Source organism: Leptopilina heterotoma, unplaced genomic scaffold, assembly GCF_015476425.1.
Source record: "Leptopilina heterotoma isolate Lh14 unplaced genomic scaffold, ASM1547642v1 Lhet_262, whole genome shotgun sequence".
Classification (NCBI taxonomy): Eukaryota; Metazoa; Arthropoda; class Insecta; order Hymenoptera; family Figitidae; genus Leptopilina; species Leptopilina heterotoma.
Window position 1 is genome coordinate 622,659 of NW_025110972.1, and position 23,233 is coordinate 645,891.

General features: G+C 30.0%; 1 protein-coding gene across 4 annotated transcripts in view; it reads right to left on the reverse strand.

Annotated features, from left to right (window-relative positions):
* LOC122503436 (L-lactate dehydrogenase A chain-like) overlaps positions 1 to 23,233 on the reverse strand; it is a 208,507-nt gene that overhangs the window by 16,502 nt on the left and 168,772 nt on the right. For all 4 annotated transcript variants that reach the window (XM_043613978.1, XM_043613977.1, XM_043613976.1 and 1 more), the window contains 2 exons: positions 12,141 to 12,293; positions 11,533 to 11,650 (listed from right to left, as the gene is read on the reverse strand). In XM_043613978.1, coding sequence (XP_043469913.1) covers positions 11,533 to 11,650; positions 12,141 to 12,170 — 148 coding nt within the window. In that variant the 5' untranslated portion in view covers positions 12,171 to 12,293. The remainder of the gene's footprint in view (positions 1 to 11,532; positions 11,651 to 12,140; positions 12,294 to 23,233) is intronic.

Here is a 23,233-nt window from a genome sequence, read left to right on the forward strand (position 1 = left end):
GCAAATAAGTAGGTAAGCAAGTAAGCAAGAAAGAAATAAGTAAGTAAGTATGCAAATAAGAAAGTAAGCTAGTAAGCAAGCAAGTTATTTCCTTTTTGCTTACTTGCTTACCTACTTATTTACTTACTTACATACTTACTTATATGTTTAATTGATAACTTATTTATTTCCTTTTTGCTTACTTACTTATGTTTACTTGCTTACTTACTTGCTTACTTACTTACTATTATTCATGTTTAATTAAAATGAATAAATTATATGTTAAAAAAATAAGTATGTTATTGCTATTTTATATTTTCTTTTTATATGATTTGAAAGCATTTATTACATATTTGGCAATTAATAAGTGTTTAAAATAATTAATTAATTGAATTTTAATTTAAATAATAATAAAATGATTATTAATTAAGTCTAAATAAGTTGGAAAAATCAACTATTAGTGTGAAAGTCTTTCATTTGACTGCGGGACACTTGAAATAAATTATTTTAATCCAGAAAACTAAAACTTTAGGCAAGTCAAGGAAGTTTTACCGAACTATTCCTGAAAACTAACACTTTCGGCAAGTCAAGAAAGTTTTACCGAACTATTCCTGAAACGTTAGTGCCCATCAAGGAGGTATTTATTTAATTTACATTAAACGTTCAGTTTCAATTTTTTTTCAACTTTTACAGTACTAGTTCTTAAGAAATAAAGATATCACATTAGATTTTAAATATTGTTACCGAAAAAATAATATAAAAATTATTAAAAATTACGATTATGCTACTATATCCCAACTTTATTGAAAAATTCGGTAAAATATAAGGAACAAATTTTCTCCGTGTACAAGACAAGGAATTATATTCACGTGTAAAAATTTTTTTTTCGAAAAGAAGCGAATACGAAAGTTTTCAACACAGATGTTCCATGTGACTTTTGTACGAAATAATGTCGGCATGGTAAATGGCGCTTACATCCTTTAATAGTTCCTCCACCCTTGCATATAATCTTTCGCATGAATATTTAATATTTTTCATCGGTCAGTGAATCACAAATGCTTTCGAGCGTTTTTTTTTACTTGGGTCGTGGGTTGGTCTAACCCTAACGCAAGTGGCGGCGATTCAACATCGCGATAAATAAATACTCGAAATTTACGAACCAGCCCGGAAAAAGCGACGGAAACATCCGCCGTCCGCGTGCCTGCACGCGGCTCAACAACTCCAAGATGTAAGGAGATGATTAAAAGGATTTCGAGTCCTTCACATACGACTCTTTTCTCTCTCTCTCTCTCTTTTCTCTACTTTACGATCTACCCTCATTCTCCCACACTCTCACTCTGCAGCCAAATTTTTATTTTTTTTGGATACCCTCGTTGACAGGGAATTCGCGCATAAATTGCAAAAAAAATGACGCAGGCAAAAAAGAAAAAGAGAAGTTCGATCACTGAATTTATCGTTGATCTAGAAAAAAGTAGCGGGCCATCAGTCACAATTTATCAATTTGAGATTTCTGGAGTCTCGTAAGTCCAGAATGAAATGTGAGACAATGAATTCCAGTTGAACGCGCTTCTACCCAGGAGGAAAAGTCGGACGAATGTCGGATTATACAACCGCCTGGGATCCACGCCCGTACGGACCGCCAGCACCGATGGTCTGTACCGATTCGGATCCTAAAATGCAACCGGCGCGGAACAGATTAGGCTCCGACTTTTGGATCCGCCTTTCTACTTTCGTCAGTACTGGCGCGGTACTGGATTTGTTCCGCCTGCAGATTTCATTCTTCTACGCGCGTCGGAAGAATGACGGATGTTAGGTCTGTACTGGCTCGGTGCTGGGGCGGATCCGACTGCGGATCTCGTCATTTATTGTTATAGTTTACATTATCAGTATAATCATAAATTTATTTTATTATTATAATTAATTATTACAATAACTAATTGCATTTATTATAATATTATTATTAGTTAACCAATAAATAAATTAATAGTATTCATGCAAAGGAAGAATATAAGAAACTTAATTTTTTCATTATATATATAAAAATCCAACTTTATTAATGTGCAATTAAATAAATAATTTTTAATAAATAATATATTAATTTGAAAGAAGTAAAATATATTTAACTTGAAAGAAAATGTGATCAATATATTATAATGCCTACAATAAATAACATATTAAATACAATATATAAAAAAGAGATTATTATTAATTAATTTATTATTAATTAATTAATAATCTCTTTTTAATTTAAACAATATATTAAGTTATTATTTATTGACACTTTGCTGCAAATTAAATAATTAAAAAAATGTGTTGTGCATTAAAATTTTATTCAATTTAATACTATTACTTATATGTTATAAATTGTTTTGCAGTGAAGTTATGTTCATATTATTCGATATATTATGTAATAAAATATTAAAAAACATAATAATAAAAATAACATTTTTTTTTAAACGAAATATTGAAATATTCATAAATACACATTCAGTAAAGTATTGAAAATATACCGGTATTACATCAGTTCGTATTTCCAAATTGCCTATTGCCGCGTAGTATTTTTACAATTTTTATTTTAGCTAGTGAGACTTGAAAGCATTTAAGGTTTGAGAGTTCCATGCGAGCGTAGCATAGTGGTTAGCGTGCGAGATTTCGGTGCGTAAATATTCGGTTAGGCGTAGGTTCGTACCCCCAAGCGTTAGGATTTTTCAAATGTGTATGTAATAAAAAATTGCGTTTAAGTGTATAAAGAAATAAAAAAATGTGTAAAGTGAACTGTCAATGAATTGTCATCCGTATTTATCTTTTGCAATTAATTATTATTTTTTATTAATATTTGTTGAAATTATCATTTTGATCCGAGCCGGTTGTCAGGCGGTAGAATGCCAGCATTGCCAGCGCACATCTGGCTAGGAAATGAAAGATCCGCAGTCGGTACAGTGCCGGGTCCCAGCCGGTTGAATTATACACGGAACGGCTTCTCCCGGCCGGTCAGCGGGCGGTAGAATGCCAGTTCCGAGACGGATGGCCAGCCAGCTCCTGGCCAAGTCATCTTTTGGTAGAATACCAGTTCTCGGGCGGTAGGCAGGCGGTTCCCAGCCAGTACCACTACTCCGGCGTCGGTACAGGCGAGGATCCGCGCCGGTTGGAAATTTCCCACTGGGTACAAGCAGATTCTATAGTTCAGATCTTTGGTTTTTAAAAATTGCCATTTTGACATTCATATTTTGATTCAAAAAAAGGGAAGAAAAATAAAAAAAGTAGGTGAAAAGAACGCTTTTTTCTCCTTTTTTAGGGTTCCGTACACCGTAGGTGAGACTCTTGCGTCCGTAGCCAAATCGTGCACCCCCCCCCCTAGTGGCTAAACTATTTAACCTGAAGAGCTCAAATTTGGTCCAGATATGTCACAGGTCTCCTCAGAGGTGGGCAGGTTATTCTAAAATGTAACGCTACAAACTTGGTGGGGAGTTGTTCTAAATGACTTCCAGATTCCAAATTTTCAAACCGATAAATCGTACCTGATCCTCTTTTCGAATCATCTTTTTTACAGATAGTCGGAAACTTAAAAATGTATTATCTTAATGTGGGAGCTTTGATTCAGAAGACTGCTGATTTTTCGTTATTAAAAATTTTATAGACCAAGATTTTATAGATAATTATGTTCATGATTTTGAGAAAAATGGGGATAGGGGAGAGTGGGGCAAGACGGGGTACTCAAGGTTTAAACCGCAAAAAAACGAAAATTTTCGAATACATATTTTATTATTTTATTTAATAACCATCTTTGGGAATCAGTCTTTAGTAATAAAGAAGAACAAAGGCCATCTGTTTCTTAAAAAATCATAAAATTAATAATATGAAAAAAATTGCAAATCTCCCCATCTTGACCCACCGGCGCGGTACTAAAAAAGCAACCTATTTCTGTCGACAAATTTTACAAGTAAAGGTTGCATCTTCATCTTCGTCATCGACACTAGCACAACTGCACAAAGCCCATTGGCCGCAGACAGAACAAGCAGCCCAGCCTTAATTTGAGTCTAAATAATAACCATTACAATTTATAGAGACAAGGTGTATTTTCCACTTTACCATCTCTAATTATTAATTTAACCTGACAAGCTTTTTTTTTCTTTTTGGTCACTCTTATTTTATTCAGTCTTGATTTAAGTAGTTTTCTTAACTTCCCTTATTTCTCTTTTCTTTTGCTTCATTTGTGTACCCCATTTTGCCCCACTCTTCCCTACCCTATCTTGCCTGCACCTACGAAATTGAATAAAATGATTAATTACTACAATTTACGATTCAACAAAGAAAAAAACATATGCTTCCCTTTTTCTGTAACCCTTGCCAGTTATAAAATTTTTTATGTAGTTCATTAACCGTTATTATTAAATAATAAACACCTCCTAAAAAAAGTGAAAAATTCACAAGAAAATCGTCGAAAACAGTTTTTTAGTAAAACAGGTAAAAGATTTGTTCTCATGGCTTTTAGGTTTTGTAAACAAAAAACTATCGTCTCGGTGCAGTATTATGTAAAATATAATCGCGATTGGTTAATTCGTTTGTGAAATAGGGCCGGTACCCCGTCTTGCCCCACTCTCCCCTATAAGTCCCAAAAATCACTTTTTAGTTTTTGTAAATACAACTGTTTTAAAAAATGATTGGATTGGTTTAAAATTTGTTACTCGCGGGGTTTCGGGGTCGCTGATTGCGAATATGATTTCAAAATAAAAAAATCTGTGGACAAATTCCTAATCAGCGACCCCGAAATCCCGCGAGTAACGAGTTTCAGGCAAATTGAATCGATTTTTAAAAGTCGATCGCCATATTGGATCAAACATTTTGAGTTTTAAAAATCTGACGTCATATTCGTAATCAGCGATCCCGAAAACCCCCAAGTAACAAATTCTTAGCGAATCCAATCATTTTTTAAAATAGTTGTATTTAGGTCAATTTGTATGCAGGACAACTGTTAAAAAATCAATTTTGACAGTTAATTTAGTTTGCTGTTGGCAATATCGCTATATTTTCGAAAAGTAGAGGGTTTAAGCTTTAATTTAACTCATATGACAAGTCTCTAGCACGTCGGATTTACCTAGTAGAAATTTTCAAAAACTACTAAGAAATGATTTTTGGGTATTTTACCCCCAATTTTCTCAAAATCCTGACGTGATGGGAGGTTTTTGTTAAATGTTAATTCGGATTTAGCGCACCAAAAGCTTCGGTAAATGACTTCTCGATCTCAGACAACGGAAATTTTTATTTTTTTGCAGGCTTCTGAAATTATATATATATATATGTTACCGGCAAAGTATGTAATCAGGCATTTTATAAAATACCTAGGCAGTATATAAAATGCCTGTCTGTCTCAGGCAATGTGTATAAAAAAAAGATTTTCTATACATTGCCTAGGCATTATATAAAATGCCCACTAGACTTTAGGCAAAGTATAAAATTTAGTTTTATTTCAAATAATATACATTTTTCTGTTATAAAAATATTAACTTTCTTTTGTAATTTATTTGTTACAACACGGCATACTTGAATGACATTTCGACTGACACTGGACCTTATTTTTTATGCATAAATATTTGTTGCTTTGACAGTTTTTTACAAGAACATTTTACAAAACCTTGGCCTGTTCCTTTTTCTCGGTAGCTTTAACATTATTAACATCACTTATCAACTGCTTATACCGTTCGTCTGATAAAAATATACTGTTTTTTGCCATTGCATTTTTAATTTTAGAAAATTCGGAAAAAATCTATCCCTTGTCACTGAAACATTTCCTATTTCTGCACTCATTTTAAGTTCAAATTTATGTTTCTGCGACTGATTACCTCAAAATGTGAGAATTGACTGACAAAATTTGTATTTTCTGTTAATTAAGTATTATTCTTAAGAGTTAGAAATATTGAACTTCATTGTATAAAATTACTCACTGCTAACATGCAGCTATGTAAACATAGCTAAAATACTTATTGTTATATACTTATTATTTTCTATTTGTAATAGAAAAATCGTGGAAAGTGTTTATAGAAAAAGGTAGACGTTTCAAGCTGCTGAGACTATTATATACTTTACCTTATGCTCGATGGGCATTTTATAAAATACCTAGGAATTTTATAAAATGCCTAGGCAATATATGAAAAAATAATTTAATTATATACATTGCCTGAAATGGACAGGCTTTTTATATACTGCCTAGGCATTTTATAAAATGCCTGGATTTCATACTTTGCCGGTAACATATATATATATTCATATATGTAGCACTTTAACATGTGACAGACGTGTCCAAATTCAAAATATCAAAAAGTTTCTTGAAGAAGAGACAATTCGGAACCATAATTGTCTGTAAAAACTTTGTCTAAAAAATTTTTAGTAACGAAAAATCAGCAGTCTTCTGAATCAAAGCTTCCACATTGAGATAATAAATTTTTCAAGTTTCCGACTATCTGTATAAGAGATAATTCGAAAAGAGGATCAGGTACGATTTATCGGTTTGAAAATTTGGAATCTGAAAGTCATTTAGAACAACTCCCCACCAAGTTTGTAGCGTTACATTTTAGAATAACCTGCCCACCTCTGAGGAGACTTGTGATGTATTTTCACTCGTATAGATTACAGGAAAAATATAGCGAATGTGATTGGAGGTGATGGTCATAGCGTTGTCAAGGAAAAACTAAAAAAAATTTTTTTCCTAATTTTTACATTATTTGACCTATTGAGCTGAAAATTGGTATACTAGTGTATTATTACAGTCTGACAACAACAAAATTATTTTAAAAACTTTTTTAAAAAAAATTTTCTTTAGTTAAAACACGTGGAATTAAATATTTTAAGGAATAAGAGTGAAATTTTAAGAGAATAAATGAGAGATTGTTTTCTCCTTTTAATTTCTTAACTAAAAATAAAAAAAATTGGACAAGTGCGAGTCAAAATCCTAATTATCTTTATAAATAACAAAATTCTTCCTCACTCTCTAAATCTGAATCAGTGAAATTTGACTGAGAATCAGTGACTCTATTCTCGCGATTTGAATCAGTGGAATTTCACTGAAAAACAGTTAAAAATAACTGAAATTTCAGTCATTTTCCACTAATTCGCCAATTAAAAAACTACTGAAAATTTCTGTCACACATATTGAAAATTTCAGTTATTTTTTAATTGGCCAATCAGTGAAAAATGACTAAAATTTTAATCATTTTTAACTGATCTTCAGTGAAACTTCACTGATTTAAATCGCGAGAATAGAGTCACTGATTCTCAGTCAAATTTCACTGATACAGATGTAGAGAGCAAAGTTAAATTATTTTCAAAAATGTCAACATAAAATTCTTGTCCTAATTTTAATTATTTTCAAAAATTTTTCTCATTTCAATGATTTTTAATATCTACTATTTTAATAAAATTTCCCAAAAGGAATTTAATTATTTAAAAAATATTTTAATAAAATTGTACGCAAACATTTCATTATTTTCATAAATAATAAAAATTTCACAGGAATTCAATTATCTACAAATTTTTAATAAATTTCTTCGTAATAATTCAATTATATTTTCATAAAAAATAATTTAAAATTGTAAAAAATAATAATTGAATTGAAATGAAGAAAATAATCATGAAAAAATTACAGTCACAATATTGTTATAATATAAAATAATGATTTTATCACTCGGTCATCTTTAATTGTCATAAAACATGAAGAAATCGTTCACTCCGAGTCTTCAACTCGAAGCAATCGATATAACAATAATTTTAAAAGTTGTTTAATTTCAAAAACATTTGAATTTGAAATAATATTTAAGAAAATTTTTTCCCTTTATTTTGGGACTATTCAAGTATTACGTAAGCATTTAAGGGGGTGGGGGGGGGTCTAGCTATTGCTTATTTTCATTAGAAAAAATGGCGCTAATGCATATAAAAAATCTTACGATGGGGGAGGGGAGGTCTAAAAACCTAAAAAATATGCTTACGTAATACTTGAATGGCCCCTTTAAAAATTTTTAAAAAGTTTCAATTTCATTTTCAATTAAAATTTCTAATTGACAAATAGAAATCATAAACATTATTTTCCTTTTTTATAAAAAAACTTTGAATTTTATTAAAGCAATTGTAATTACACACAAAAAAAAATATGGTAAATTTGACTACCTTTTTACTATTTCCTGTATAGTTTCTATAGGCGCCCGTAACATTATTTAGTAAAATGAACTATGACAGAATAGTTAGTCTAACTGTAAAATATAGTAATAAATACCATTTTTACAGTAAATTTAACTACTAAAACAGTTATCTTAACTATTTGTTGTTAGTCATACTAACTGCTTCATTTAGTTGCAGTAACTAAATTCTCATAGTTCCTATAGGCGCCCGTAACAAATTGTAGTTGTAACAACTGTAAAAAATAGTTAAATTAACTATTTAAAGTAGTAAAATGAAATTATTTATTTGTTTTTTATTATTATTGAGGTCCATTTTTTTACATTTTCTCTTACCTATTTTTGTTCATATATAATTTATATATTAAATTCTTATACACCTAACAGAGAAAAATCCCCAAACGCCGGGGATTGAACGCACGACCCTAACATTCGCAAACCGATAACCTAACCACCTAACCACGCTCGCACGCTACGATGACTGACATTTTACTTTAGGACATTCTTCTTAGATTCAGTCATAATAACTACTCCGTTTAGTTGCAGTAACTAATTTTTTAAGCTCAAAGACTTAGTTGAAATGTAGCCAGCATATGATTTTAAATGACTCAACGATAGTGCAGTAGTTAAAAGTTCTGTTGAAAATAGTTATTTTCAGAATTTCTGTAGTAAAATTATCCACTTTTTACTAGTTATAAAAAATTAAAGTTACTATTTTCATATAGAAAAAATAACATAAAAATTGTTACTTTTATGACTTTTGTAGTTATAAAAATAAATGTTTCTTACCACCATAGAGATAAATTATTAAAAGCTAGTAAGAATTGGTTCTTTTAACTACATTAAACACAAAAATAACAAATTCCAGCGGTTGTTCTTACTCTTTGGAACAGTAAATTTTAATTTATTTTGCAAATAGCAAGAAATGGATATTTCTACTACAGAAATTCCGAAAATAACTATTTTTAACAGTACTTTTAACTACTGCACTATTGTTGAGTTATTCACAATCATAACGTGTAGTAGTAATTTTAACTACATAAAACCTACTATTCAATTTTAGTTCCACTAACTATGGAAGTTTAGTTAAAATGCTGCTGAATATGGTAGTTTTAACTATATTTTTTTAACTGCACATATGTGGATGCTTTTACCACTCACGTTTTTTCTCTGTAGAAAAAAATGATCTTTTCAACTGCATAAATAGTAAAAATAACTATTTTCAACAATTGATTTTACTATATGAAAACAGTAAATTTCTTTCTTTCTCTGCAACTAGTAAGAAATAGTTGTTTTAACTACATAAATCATAAAAGTAACAACTTTCAGAGGTTGTATTTACTGTATAAAAACAGTAAGTCTCATTTTGTTTGCAACTAATACAAAATAGTTATTTTTGCTACCACAATAGTAAAATTAACTATTTTTAACAGTAGTTTTTACTACTACAGTATAGTTGAGCCATTTACAAGCATCTGTTAGTTATTTCAACTACGTAAAGTAGTTATTTTAACTACATAAAACCAACTACTTCATTTTGGTTCCACTAACTGAGGAAGTGTAGTTAAAATGCTGCTGAATATGGTAGTTTTAACTACTTTTTTTCTAACTACACAAATGTGGTTGTTTTTACCATTCGCATTTTTTTCTGTGTAAAAAATAGAAATAATATGCAAATTATTTCGCCTTATGAAAATTGAGAATTTTCTACAAAAATATTAAGAAACGGGAAAATGTACTGTTTTTCTCGCACCAAGAAAAGAATCAGTTTGTGAACAATATTCTTATTGAGAAATAAAAATTATGCATAAAATGGGTATATTTCCTACTTCTTAATCAAAATTTTTTAACATTTAACAATTTTCTAGTATTTTTTATAAATAAAAAGGAGAATAATTTGCATAATAATTTAGATCAGTCAAACAAAATTTTTTATAAAAAAATTATGTAAAAAACACAATTTATTTGTTAAGGGAGCGTTTACAAATGATGTCACGCAATTTTTGGATATTTTCGACCCCCCCCCCCTCCCCCTTGTCACGCAATTTTTGCAATTTTACATGAGAAAAATACATTGTGTCACGTTTAGTAAGACCCCCCCCTACCCCAATAGCGTGACATCATTTGTGAACGCTTCCTAATAATTTTTAAAAAATTTTTTAATTTCAAATATTATTTTATTATAAATAATGAAACAATACCTGCATATTTTCGATTTGTCAAACAATATTTTTTAAAGAAAAAAAAAACAAAAGCATACACAAAAACTAATTTCAAAGTGTGGACAGACAGAATTAATCAAATACGAAAATTAGTAGATATAGTTAATTAATAGGAGTTAAAAATAAATTTTTTTTGGTTAAATTGCACATTTTGATGATAGGGGAGACTGGGGCGAAAAGTTAAATTGTGAAAACAGTTAAAATTCATTATCTTTAGAACGGAAATAGTTAGAGCATTGCAATTTTAACTGTAGAAGGGTGTTATCACCCTAAATAAATGTCCGGAGTTATGTGACATTTTGCTAATTTTTGTGGTGTCCATATTTAAATTTTTTTTTCACCCTACTCTTGAAAATTTTTTCGTAAAAGAAAATATCAACTTTTAAGTATATTTTTTGCATTTATTCTCACCGCGATTTTTTTACTTCATTATTTGGGGCCCTGAAGAGATACCTAAAGGTATTTGCTAAATATCTTTAGTCAGATTTTTTATATTTGTTGTTAAAACCAAAAACGCACCCTGGGGCGAAGTGTTAAATAATGGGTGGGAAGAAAAGTTGAATGTATTTTTACATGTTATTAAAAAATTTTTTTTTAGTTTTCGTTTTTTTGGGTTTACTTGTTTAAAAATGATTTATTTGACATTAGGCAAGTACTCTATCAAAAAACAAGACCGCTCACGTGAAATAAACCAAAAAATTTTTTTTTTTTGAAATTTCAATTTATTAACTTTATAACTATTCTAAAGCTTTTGTTAAGTAAACAAAGATCTTTTCTTAACTAAATTACTTGTTTACGTATACTTTAACTTATCTACTACTTAACACCTATCAGAAAATAGTTTTAGTAGGCTAAAAATACAATTTAACTTTTTGCCCCAGCCATTTAACTTTTCGCCCCAGTCTCCCCTAATAGCAATAATTATTAATAATAATTACAATTAAGTTAATTAAATTAATAAGGGGCCATTCAAGTATTACGTAAGCATATTTTTGAGGTTTTTAGACCCCCCCTCCCCCATCGTAAGATTTTTTATATGCATTAGCGTGGAAGGGAAGAGGGAGGAATTTAAATAAAAGAGGGAAAAAAATGTCTCGTACGAGAAAAACAATTGATTTGCACGAACATTTCATACTCACAGCTTACTTAGAACGGTAAATGCATACCTTTGGTCCCGATAACTAAAGGATTTCCTAGGAAGATACTAGCATGTCTTATGTCCTCAGCCTCAGCCTCAACCTTCTCCTTGTTCTTGTCCACCAAAACGATCTCACTCGCTATTCTCTGTTCAACATTTTATTATACATCATGATCAACAACATTTGCCAACACACAAATATACTGTTAACTATGAATATTTCTCTAAAATTAAATTTATTTTGCAACGAAATAGACCAAAAAAATATTTTACAAAATATATTTTCGCAACGATAAAGATTGGAATATTCCAATTAATTTTTCCGAATATTCGAATAAATACCTAGTTGAAAAATAGTAGGAAAAATATTACAAATTTTTAAAATAGTTTTTCCAGGAATATTTGCAAATATTTGAAATTATAATGTTCAATGAGATTTTTAGAGCATATTGCAAATTCAAATTCAAGAAATACTGAATAATATTTTGAAAAATATATTTAGTTTTTTTTGCTTTTTGGAAATTCAAAATTGCTTTTCGTGGTAAATATAAAAATATTCTTGTATATTATATGAAAAAAAGCATGGAATGTGTTCTTTCCTGATGAATATATGCACAAGATTTTGTATTAAATTACCCTCATCAAAATAGCAATGGCGCAAGCCATTCCCACGTTTCCGGCACCAATGATGGAAACCTTAAGTTTGTGTGGGTAAGTTTCACATGGTCCTAATTGCGAACTTATTAATGCATTCTTTGTCGTCGTTGTCACAGTCTCAGAGTGTGCAATCTAAAAGGAGAAAAAAATAGAACAAGAAGACATTAAATTCATATGGCGAGTTTTAATTTTGCTTTAGAAACTGGAAACTTGAAAAAAAAATTATTTCTATTAAAATTTGGAAATATTTATTCCTATGGTAACTTGGGAATATTTATTCCTTCAGAAATTAATGAATATTTATTCCTTTAGAAATTAATGAATATTAATTCCCATTTTCCTTAGAAATTATTTTAGAATATTAATTATCCTTGAAAATTGTGGAATATTTATTATATTTCAAAAAATCAAGGAATATTTATATACTAAGTAATAATAAAATAATATTAGAAACTAAATCAATAATAAATAGAATAAAAAATATTAAATGAATAAAAAACAAAATAGTAATAATTTATTTATATAGAATATTTGTTAATAATAATAATAATAATAATAAGTAGCTGATTTCTCACCCACTTCTTTAAATAAAATTATCAATTTTAAAAATAATAGAACGTAAAAATTTTTAATTCAATTTTTTTTAAAAAAAATAAAATATGAATTGGAATATATGCTTTTAACTTTTAATATTATTATAATTATAATAATCATATATTCTGACATAGAGAATTCAGGAAAAAGTCACGAATTTTTATTAAAAGTACTAAAAAATATTTAATTTTTAGAATTCATAAGAAAATTCTGAATTTTTGTATATTTTTTCTTGACTCATAAACTATAAAATTACCACGAATTCTAATGGGTGATTTGCACGTAACTGTAATATTTGACAGGGTCACAGAAAACACATTCAAAATAAAAAATTTTTGCTTTGGTATGGATACATTTCACAGGTATATATAAAACCTATTCGCAACCACAAATATGTACAAATAGATATTATAATTTTTGATGAATTGCGGAATTCCCTCCAAAATTTCAGCTCCGTGGCGTGTCCGTGTTTTTTAAAATTTTAAGTTAAAATTCAGAAATTTTATTGAAAACGCCGAAACTGGAAACGAGAATTTTTGTAATATGAATTATGTATATCGTTCCGGTACAAAAGGTCCAAACTAAAAGATCCAAACTAAAAGATCCAAAAAATTAAAAATCCAAAAGTACAAAAAGTCCAAACAAAAAAAAATATATTTTTTATTGACATATCTTTATGTTATTTGACCTCAGGAGTTCAAAAATGATATTTTTAAAAAATGTCATTCCGTATGTGTTTTAGACGCATTTTTTGGGCCCGAATTGAATATTTTTCGTCCATATTAACCGGAGGTATTAAACTTTTAAAAATCTAAAACTTTGGAAACACCATTTACATATTTAAAGAATTATACATATTTTGGACAATTTGCAATTTTGGACTTTTTGTACTCTTGTATTTTTTGTACTTTGGATAAATAAATTTTTGGACCTTATGGATTGGACCTTTTGTCTTGGATCTTTTGGATTGGATCTTTTGTACCCCAATCATGTATATATATAGGTAAACAATTTGTACATATAATGCATCTTCTAATACTTCTTATAAAATTATAAAATGTAAAATAGTTTTGTCCACAAATTTTTTCAATTTTGTAATAAGATTTTTTTCCCTATAATTTAACTGTTTATGGCACATTTTAATGTTATCTGAGAATTACAATCTAAAATAAGATCCATTAGCAACAAATATCAGTAAAAAAAAAGGTTCAAAAATTGGAAGTTCTACACTCAAAATCAATTTTTTTGTAAAAATGTGAAGGTCACAAAAAAAGTGATCAGTACCGTGGTATTACTATTCTTTTAATCTAAACACTCTCTGTTGAAATTATTACGATTTTTTGAAGATTACAATATAGAAACAAATTATCTGCCCAAAGAAAAGAATTATTTTGCAGAATTGTCGGAGTTAGGTTAGTTTAAATGTCAAATTTCAGCTCCGTGGTGTCACATAAAATATCAGCTCCGTGGCGTACAGTGTGAAGGTGCAAATTCATGGATCAACAGTTGCTACAATAATACATATTATAGAAAAGGACAGACATAGTTGAAATAGTTTTAAAACTAATTTGAAAAACTTATAAATATTAATTAAAGTTAATTTTTTGCCGTTATGTTCCTCACCGGTTGAAGTTTTAATCGTTTTAAGGATTTTAATTAAATTATTTTTGGTTTTTTGACAAAGAAGTTCTTTTTAATAATTTAATTTATTAAATATACCTCGTACATAAAGTAGCCCCAGTTGACGGCAGTATTATTCAATGCATATCCCAGGCGGAAAAGTCGGACGAATGTCGGAATTTACAACCGGCTGGGATCCGCGCCCGTACAGACCGCAAGTACCGACGGTCTGTACCGATTCGGATCTGAAAAAGCAACCGGCGCGGTACAGATTATGCTCCGACTGTCGGAACCGTCTTCCCACTATTGTCAGTACCGGCTCGGTACTGGATTTCTTCCGCCGGCGGATCTTATTCTTCTGCGGCGTCGGAAGAATGACGGATATGTTTAGTCTGTACTGGCTCGGTGCTGGGCCGGATCCGACTGCGGATGTCGTCATTTATTGTCACATTATAAATCACATTATAAATTTATTTTCAATAAATGTGTCATAACTAAATAATTATTACAATAATTAATTGCATTATTTTAGAAAATAATGATTAATTAATAAATGAATTTAATCAAAATATTAAGTAATTATTTATTGAGACTTTTTTCAAAATTAAACAATTAAAAAAATTTGTTGTGCACTTATACTTTATAATTATTATAAATAAATTTATACTATTAATATAAATTTATTATTATTGAGATATTATTAATTAATATTATTGAGAATTAATAATAAATTATTAATATTAATAAATATTAATATTCATGTTAATAATTTATTATTAATTCTCAATAATATTAATGTTAATTAATAATATCTCAATGATAATAAATTTATTATTATTGTGATATTAATTAAAATTATTAATATTATTATGTTCAATATTATTATATTGAGATATAATTATTTAATATATTATATAATAATAAAAATATAGCTGTAGCATTGACGCGTAGTTATTCGACAAGTTTTATTTCAGCTTGTGACACTTGAGAGTATTTAAGATTTGAGAGTCCCATGCGAGCGTAGCATAGTGGTTAGCGTGCGAGATTTCGGTGCGTAAATATTCGGTTAGGCGTAGGTTCGTACCTCCAAGCGTTAGGATTTTTCAAATGTGTATGTAATAAAAAATTGCGTTTAAGTGTATAAAAAACTAAAAAAAATGTGTAAAGTGAACTGTCAATGAATTGTCATTAGTATTTATCTTTTGCAATTAATTATTATTTTTTTTATTGATATTTGTTGAAATTATCATTTGGATCCGATCCGGTTGTCAGTCGGTAGAATGCCAGCGCTCGGCTGGCTATTAAATGAAAAATCCGCGGTCGGTAGAGTGCCAGATCCCAGCCGGTTGAATTATACACGGAACGGCTTCTCCCGGCCGGTCAGCGGGCGGTAGAATGCCAGTTCCGAGCCGGTTGCCAGCGCGCTCCTGGCCTAGTCACTATTCGGTAGAATGCCCGTTCACATTCGATTGGCAGGCGGTTCCGAGCCAGTACAGTTACACCGGCGTCAGTACGGGCTAGGACCCGCGCCGGTTGGAAATTTCCGCCTGGGAAGGGTGGTCAGCTCCGTGGCAGCAAATTTTCGAAAATTTGTTATAATTTTTTTATAATTATAGCTGTAGTAAAACCGTTCAAATTACAACTATATTATGCCCTAATGATGAGGAAAAGTGATATTTAACATTAAAAAAACAAATTTTTTTTTCTTTTAAAACTGATCTTAAAATTGCACAGTTACGTGAAAATCACCCTAATACAAAACCTTCAATTTTTTCAATTTCTGACAACAATTTTTTTTAAATAACTTAAATATTGAACAACTATCATAAAATAAATAAAATATTTAATGAATAATTTTACTTAAATATTTCAAAATTAATTCAATTTTAAAAGAGTTGCGTTTACAATTTTCATAAATAAATGAACTTCAAACGGTTTCAATTTGAAATTTTATAAAATTTTAATGTTGAATGAATTTAATTAGAAATTTTAATCAACTTAAATTTTTGAAAAATTTAATAATTCAAAACCTTCTGAAATTAGTTAAATTTGTCAATATGTATTTAAATAATTATTAAAAATAATGGATTCATAGAAGAATTTTAGTTGAAAACACTAAAAAAATTGTATTTTGAAGAAGTCCTCTATATTATATTAAGTTAAAGAATGACCGACCGACCGACTCACACCTCTTTCTATTCTGTCTAACATCTATTAGAATACTTCACTCACAAACATGTTCAAAAAACATATATAACATATATATGTATATCTTTTAAAAACAATATTAACACAAATGTATACATATTCACAAATCACGCATGCGCAGTAATGTTATATCAATGTCAGGCATGCGCAGTAGTGTTCTGTCAATGTCACGCATGCGCAGTAGGGTGTCCCAAAAAAATAAAAAGTTTTTTTTTATTGGGTCTCATCCCCTAAAAATCTTTCAATTTGTGTAAAAATAAGAACACAATATTTGGAAATAAAAAATTTTAATATTAACCCGTGGTTCAGAGCCTTTGGACCATAAAAGCGTTAAAAATTTAGTGTTTTTTCATTTTTAACATAAATATAAATGTAAAAATATAATGATTAGGGTGTCATTGTAAAGATAATTAAATTACCTTTCGATCCATATGTCATAGTATAAGATTCAATGAAAATTAAGAGTGTTACAGTTGATTAAAGATCAAATTTCATGAAAATTTTGATGATTTTTAGACACTTAAGTAACTAGTACTTTCTTCACATTAAACAGTAAAAAATATTTAGATTTTAATTTTTTTATTGAGAGTCTGTAACATTACAAAAATCCGTAATTTAATCGTCGATTAAATTCGTCTCAAAATCCGTTACCCGATTTTGAGACGAATTCGATCGACTTTTATGAAGTTCTCCGACATTTTGAAATTTGAAAAACTGACATTGGACTCTAAATCAGCGACTTCAGTATTTTTTTATCACTGATTTTAGTAAATTTAGTGGTTATATCTAAATTTATTGTTTCAATTTTTGCTCCAAATGTTGAAGGAATGATAAGAATAAAAAAAATAGTTTCGTTCACTAAATCTAGTGTATAATTGTCATTTTCAATCAAATCGAGGTCCACAAGGGCTAAAAATTTTCGTAATGTTACAGACTCTCAATAAAAAAATTAAAACCTAAATATTTTTTACTGTTTAATGTAAAAAAGTACAAGTTACTTGAGTGTCTAAAAAATAAAAATCATCAAAATTTTCATGAAATTTAATCTTTAATCGACTGTAACACTCTTAATTTTCATTGAATCTTATACTATGACATATGGATCAAAAGGTAATTTAATTATCTTTACAATGACACCCTGTTCATTATATTTTGACATTTATATTTATGTTAAAAATGAAAAAACACTACATTTTTAGCGTTTTTATGGTTCAAAGGCTCTGAACCACGGGTTAATATTAAAATTTTTTATTTCCAAATATTGTGTTCTTATTTTTACACAATTTGAAAGAATTTTAGGGGATGAGACCCAATAAAAAAAAAACTTTTTATTTTTTTGGGACACCCTAATGCGCAGTAATGTTCTGCCAATGTTACGCATGCGCAGTAGTGCTCTATCAATGTCAGGCATGCGCAGTAGTGTTCTATCAATATTAGGCATGCGCAGTAGTGTTCTATCAATGTAACGCATGCGCAGTAGTGTTATATCAGTGTTAGGCATGCGCAGTAGTGTTCTATGGATATCAGGCATGGGCAGTGGGGTTCTATGAATATCAGGCATGCGCAGTAGTTTTCTATGAATATCAAGCATGCGCGCAAATCACCCACACATGTATACTCACACAGATACACTAATCAGAAGTACAACTATATTGTCTAGACTTGCACAAACCCAAAGTCTAGACAAATTTGTCGTAACAATATTGTTACAATATTGGTGACGGTGACGTGCGTAAGAATGTAACATTGTGTCACGTTTAGTAGAGACCCTCCACCCTCCCCCAAAAAACGTTACATCATTTATGAACGCTCCCTTGCAAATATCTTGCAAAGTATTAAAAATTTTGTAAAACTTTTTGGCACACTTATTTAGGACCCTACCCAACGGGAAGTTGCCAATGGTAACGATTGGTTCAATAATGGGCCATGCTTGGTGCCCAATGGTTTTTTCTTGGCAAAACAATTGGCAACCATCATTGGACCATCAATGGTTTAAACTTGGGATGATCACGCTACTGCCAATGATCGGTAGCCAAGCATCGGGCCAATATTAGTTTCCAAGGAATTGCCAAGGAAACAAAATCGATTTTCAAAAGCTTGATTTTTTATTGGCAGCCAACAAAAAACCAAGGTTTTGAAAATTGATTTTTTTCAATTATTAATTAAAATTTATTTTTAAAAAATAAAATTTTCAAAATTTTATTTAAAAAAAATATATTTTTTAAAAATATATATTTTTTAAATTAATAGAACATATTAATTTAATTTTTCACCTCTGGTAAAACAAAGGTGAAAGACTGATAAAAATTCCCTCACCGTATCTCACAGTGGAGGGATGACTGTGAATGTCTTTGCGAGAGAGGAGCAGGTACTTATAGAGCCAGTGAAACAGGTCACAAGCGAGAAGAAATCACTAGTATGCACTCTGGCGGCGCTTGTCGGAAGTGGCGCAACGTTGGTGGCCAAGCGCTGTGTCGATAATGTCAGGATATGCATGCGCGCCAGAAAACAGTTCCGACAAGCGCCGCCAGAGTGCATGCCAGTGATTTCTTCTCGCTTGTGACCTGTTTCACTGGCTCTATAAGTACCTGCTCCTCTCTCGCAAAGACATTCACAGTCATCCCTCCACTGTAAGATACGGTGAGGGAATTTTTATCAGTCTTTCACCTTTGTTTTACCTTGGTTTTATGTTGGCTGCCAATAAAAAATCAAGCTTTTGAAAATCGATTTTGTTTCCTTGGCAATTCCTTGGCAACTAATATTGGCCCAATGCTTGGCTACCGATCATTGGCAGTAGCGTGATCATCCCAAGTTTAAACCATTGGTGGTCCAATGATGGTTGCCATTAATGTTCTAATAATGGAACGGAGTTCGCCAAGCATGGCCCATTATTGAACCAATCGTTTACTTCCCATTGGGTAGAGATGCACGACGAGACTCTGTCCTTTCATAAAAGAAAAGAGATGAAAATATAACATCAATTGTTTTCATTGTTTTTCTCGCGAGATTCTCGGTTTTTCGAGACGAGACTCGCTCGCAATGCATCACTACCATTGGGTAAACACTATCAAATTACAAAGTACCCATGTAGCACGGAATATAACCTTAAATTAAAGGGAATATTGCATTTCATATTTGGAATATTCCAGTGAATGTTCCAGAGATCTTCAAGTAATATTAAAATGTCCGCCGCACAGGAATATTCCAAGATAACATTTGGGGAATGTTCCACGGTAATATCGAAGTAATATTCCAGGATGATGTTGAAGGAATGTTCCACCGTAATATTAATGGAGTATTCCAAGGTGATGTTGAGGGAATGTTCCCAGATAATATCCCAGTAAAAAAAATTCGATACACGGACCGCGGAGTTCGTATACCAGCTCGGTAGCTTGTATGAGAAATATGAAAAATCTCGCATACGAGCCTTTTCCGTAATGAGAAGTGTATAGATGCTTGTATACGAGGTGACTTTTAAAGCATTTTTATTAATGTAACACTATTTTAAAGTAAATGTAGATAATAGAAATGAATTATCTCATCTAAAACAAAGCTAAATTCATAAGGGAAATGAAGTTTTAAGAAAAAAAGAATAATTTTGTTCAAAAAATTTATTTACACTGAAAAAAGGTTAAAATTTGATAATTCCTTGTTACTCTTACTTACCGACATTAGATATTTCTCGGATGCGGTAAGCACGATTTTGTATTAAATTTAATTATTTTATATAAGAACATTTATATAATAAATAAATAATAATATATTATTAATTAGTAATGAAGAAAAACTTATTTATTCTACCGCTAATACAAAATCGTGCTTACTGCATCCGAGAAATATCTAATGTCGGTAAGTAAGAGTAACAAGGAATTATCAAATTCTAACCTTTTTTCAGTGTGAATAAATTTTTTGAACAAAATTATCCTTTTTTTCTTAAAACTTCATTTCCCTTATGAATTTAGCTTTGTTTTAGATGAGATAATTCATTTCTATTATCTACATTTACTTTAAAATAGTGTTACATTAATAAAAATGCTTTAAAAGTCACCTCGTATACAAGCATCTATACACTTCTCATTACGGAAAAGGCTCGTATAATTTCACATATTTCTCATACGAGCTACCGAGCTCGTATACGAACTCCGCGGTCCGTGTATCGAATTTTTTTTACTGGGATGAAATATGTTGAAAACGAACATTGAATTCGTTTTTACTAAAGAAAGAAGAAAAAGAGAAAAAAAGTCAAATTTTTTCAAAGTACGAAATTTTTGAATAATTCCAGGGAATATTCTGGGAATATTCCCTTAATATTCATTCAACATTACCTTGGAATATTCCATTAATATTACGGTGGAACACTGCCTCAACATCATTCTGGAATATTACTTCGAAATTACCGTAGAACATTCCCTCAATGTTATTTTTGGAATATTCCTGTGGGGCAGACATTTTAATATTACTTTAAGATCCCTGGAACATTCCACTAGAATATTGCGAATATGAAATGTAACATTCTCTTCATTTTAAGGTTATATTCCGTGCTGCTTGGGTATAAGCAAAACCAAAATTTCGTCGGTGCATAGAGCCATGGAACGCCCCATATAGCATTTTAAGATGATTCACATTTTTGACAAGTTAAAACCTACGATATTGGCTGGTTTTAATAAAAAATTTAGGGGGAAATGGATCAAAAGTACTAAAAGATGGGCAAATATTATTTTTGAAATATCTTTTTTAGTAAAGACAAGGGAAAATGTTTTTTTTGAGTTTTCGTTCACTGAAAAAAAAGTTCATTGAATCAAGTAAATGCATTTTCTTGACCTAATTTACTTGAAACAAACCCATATTTTCTTATTAGAAGAAAATTTATTTTCTTGTGTCTTGTGTCAATCATTTTTTTATTTCCTTTAAAGCAACCGTTTATTTCATCCAACACCCACAGTCTTGAGCCAAGAAAATGGGAAGATTAATATAAGTTAATAATTGTTTCAACTCAATTAAAAATTATTTTGTTTCAAAGAAATATTATTATTAAGTTATCTGACAGTGGAAACGTGAAATAAATTAAACGAATAGCAGCACCGCACCTAGAAACCGTAAGAAATTAAGTTCCGCCATAATCATATACGTTATAGTTTGATGTAACGCATTTTTAAGATCACAAACCAAAAAAGAAGTCGCTCTTACAATGAGTAAAGTGATTCGGAAGTGTAAAAGTAGTGTAAAATTTAAGTTTTAAAAGGAAACTTATTTTTTTCCTACTACTTTGGACATTGAAATTGATTGTCTTAGTTTAATTAAGTGATAATTTTGACTCAAAAAAAAATTGTGGTGGCTGCCATAAAAAGTTGCATATCACCATGAGTGGACCACTGTTTATTACCATGAGTGGACTGTCTGTTTTTTATATTTTTAATGTCAGTTTACCATTTTTATGGAAATTAATTAACAATAAATAGGTTTGAAACTATGTTTTATGTTCTTTATTAATTTTTTTGGGATTTTGATGTGATATGTGCCAAAATTATTAAAAATGGTTTCACTTGTAAACATTTCGACACAATCATGGTCTGAAGCTGCATAAGCATAAATTTTGTTTCAATATATCAGAAATATTAAATACATTAAAGAATTTAGAATAGGGGAGACAAATTTATCTCTAGCAAATAATCAGTCGAGCTGTCTAGTTATTAGACATTATTGCATCGACACGACAAACTTAGAACTATAATTTCTAGGAGTAGGGGAGACTGGGGTAAACCCGCTCACTAGCGATTTTACGCTATGAACTCAACTTAAGATAGAGATATTGGTACTGTGAATAGTAACTTAACATTCAACTGATATTAACGAACTTTCGTTTAGTTTCATGAATTCAACACAGAATCAGAGACGATCAAATGTTTTTAGAGGTGTCAGAAAAAAACGTATTTTGGATTTTTAAGTTTTTCGATCATTATTTTTGAGTCTTAATTTATCTGGCAAATTTTTTTTGTTGCTATTGGATGTCCTTCATCGAAGTACATATATATAGTTTTGTCTTATTTTAAAAAGATTTAATTAAATTTATTCTGAAATGTGAGGAATACACTCGGGTTAAAGTCGCTCACCTGAAGTCGGGGTAAAGCCGCTCACTTAGTTTTAAATTTAAAATTTGGAATAAAATAATTTCACGTATTATATTTCAACAATAACACAATTTATGACTTATTAAAACCAAAATTGTAACTACATTTCACTTTCTCTTAATAAAATATAACACTATTTAAATCCATAGCTGTAATTCATGAAATCTATGTTCATTATTTATTAAACCAATTTGTTGTTTATAGAATTGTTTATATAACTCATAAATTATCAATAATAAATCATACTTAAGACGGGAATAAGACGAACTTTAATATTTAAAAAATAAAACTGTTCCGTCTTGAAAAGATAAAGTGAGCGGGTTTACCCTGGAAAATTGTGCACGGAAGGAAAAAGTCCGTCAATCATTAATAGACTAGTATATTACTTTGAGACGGGACACAAAATCATTGAATGGATAACATACTTTGAGTCACAATCAGTGAAGAGTTGCTTGCTAAAATTTAGAAAACTGTCATCAATATATAAAACTCGTTCACTAAAATTTAGAAAACTGTCTATTA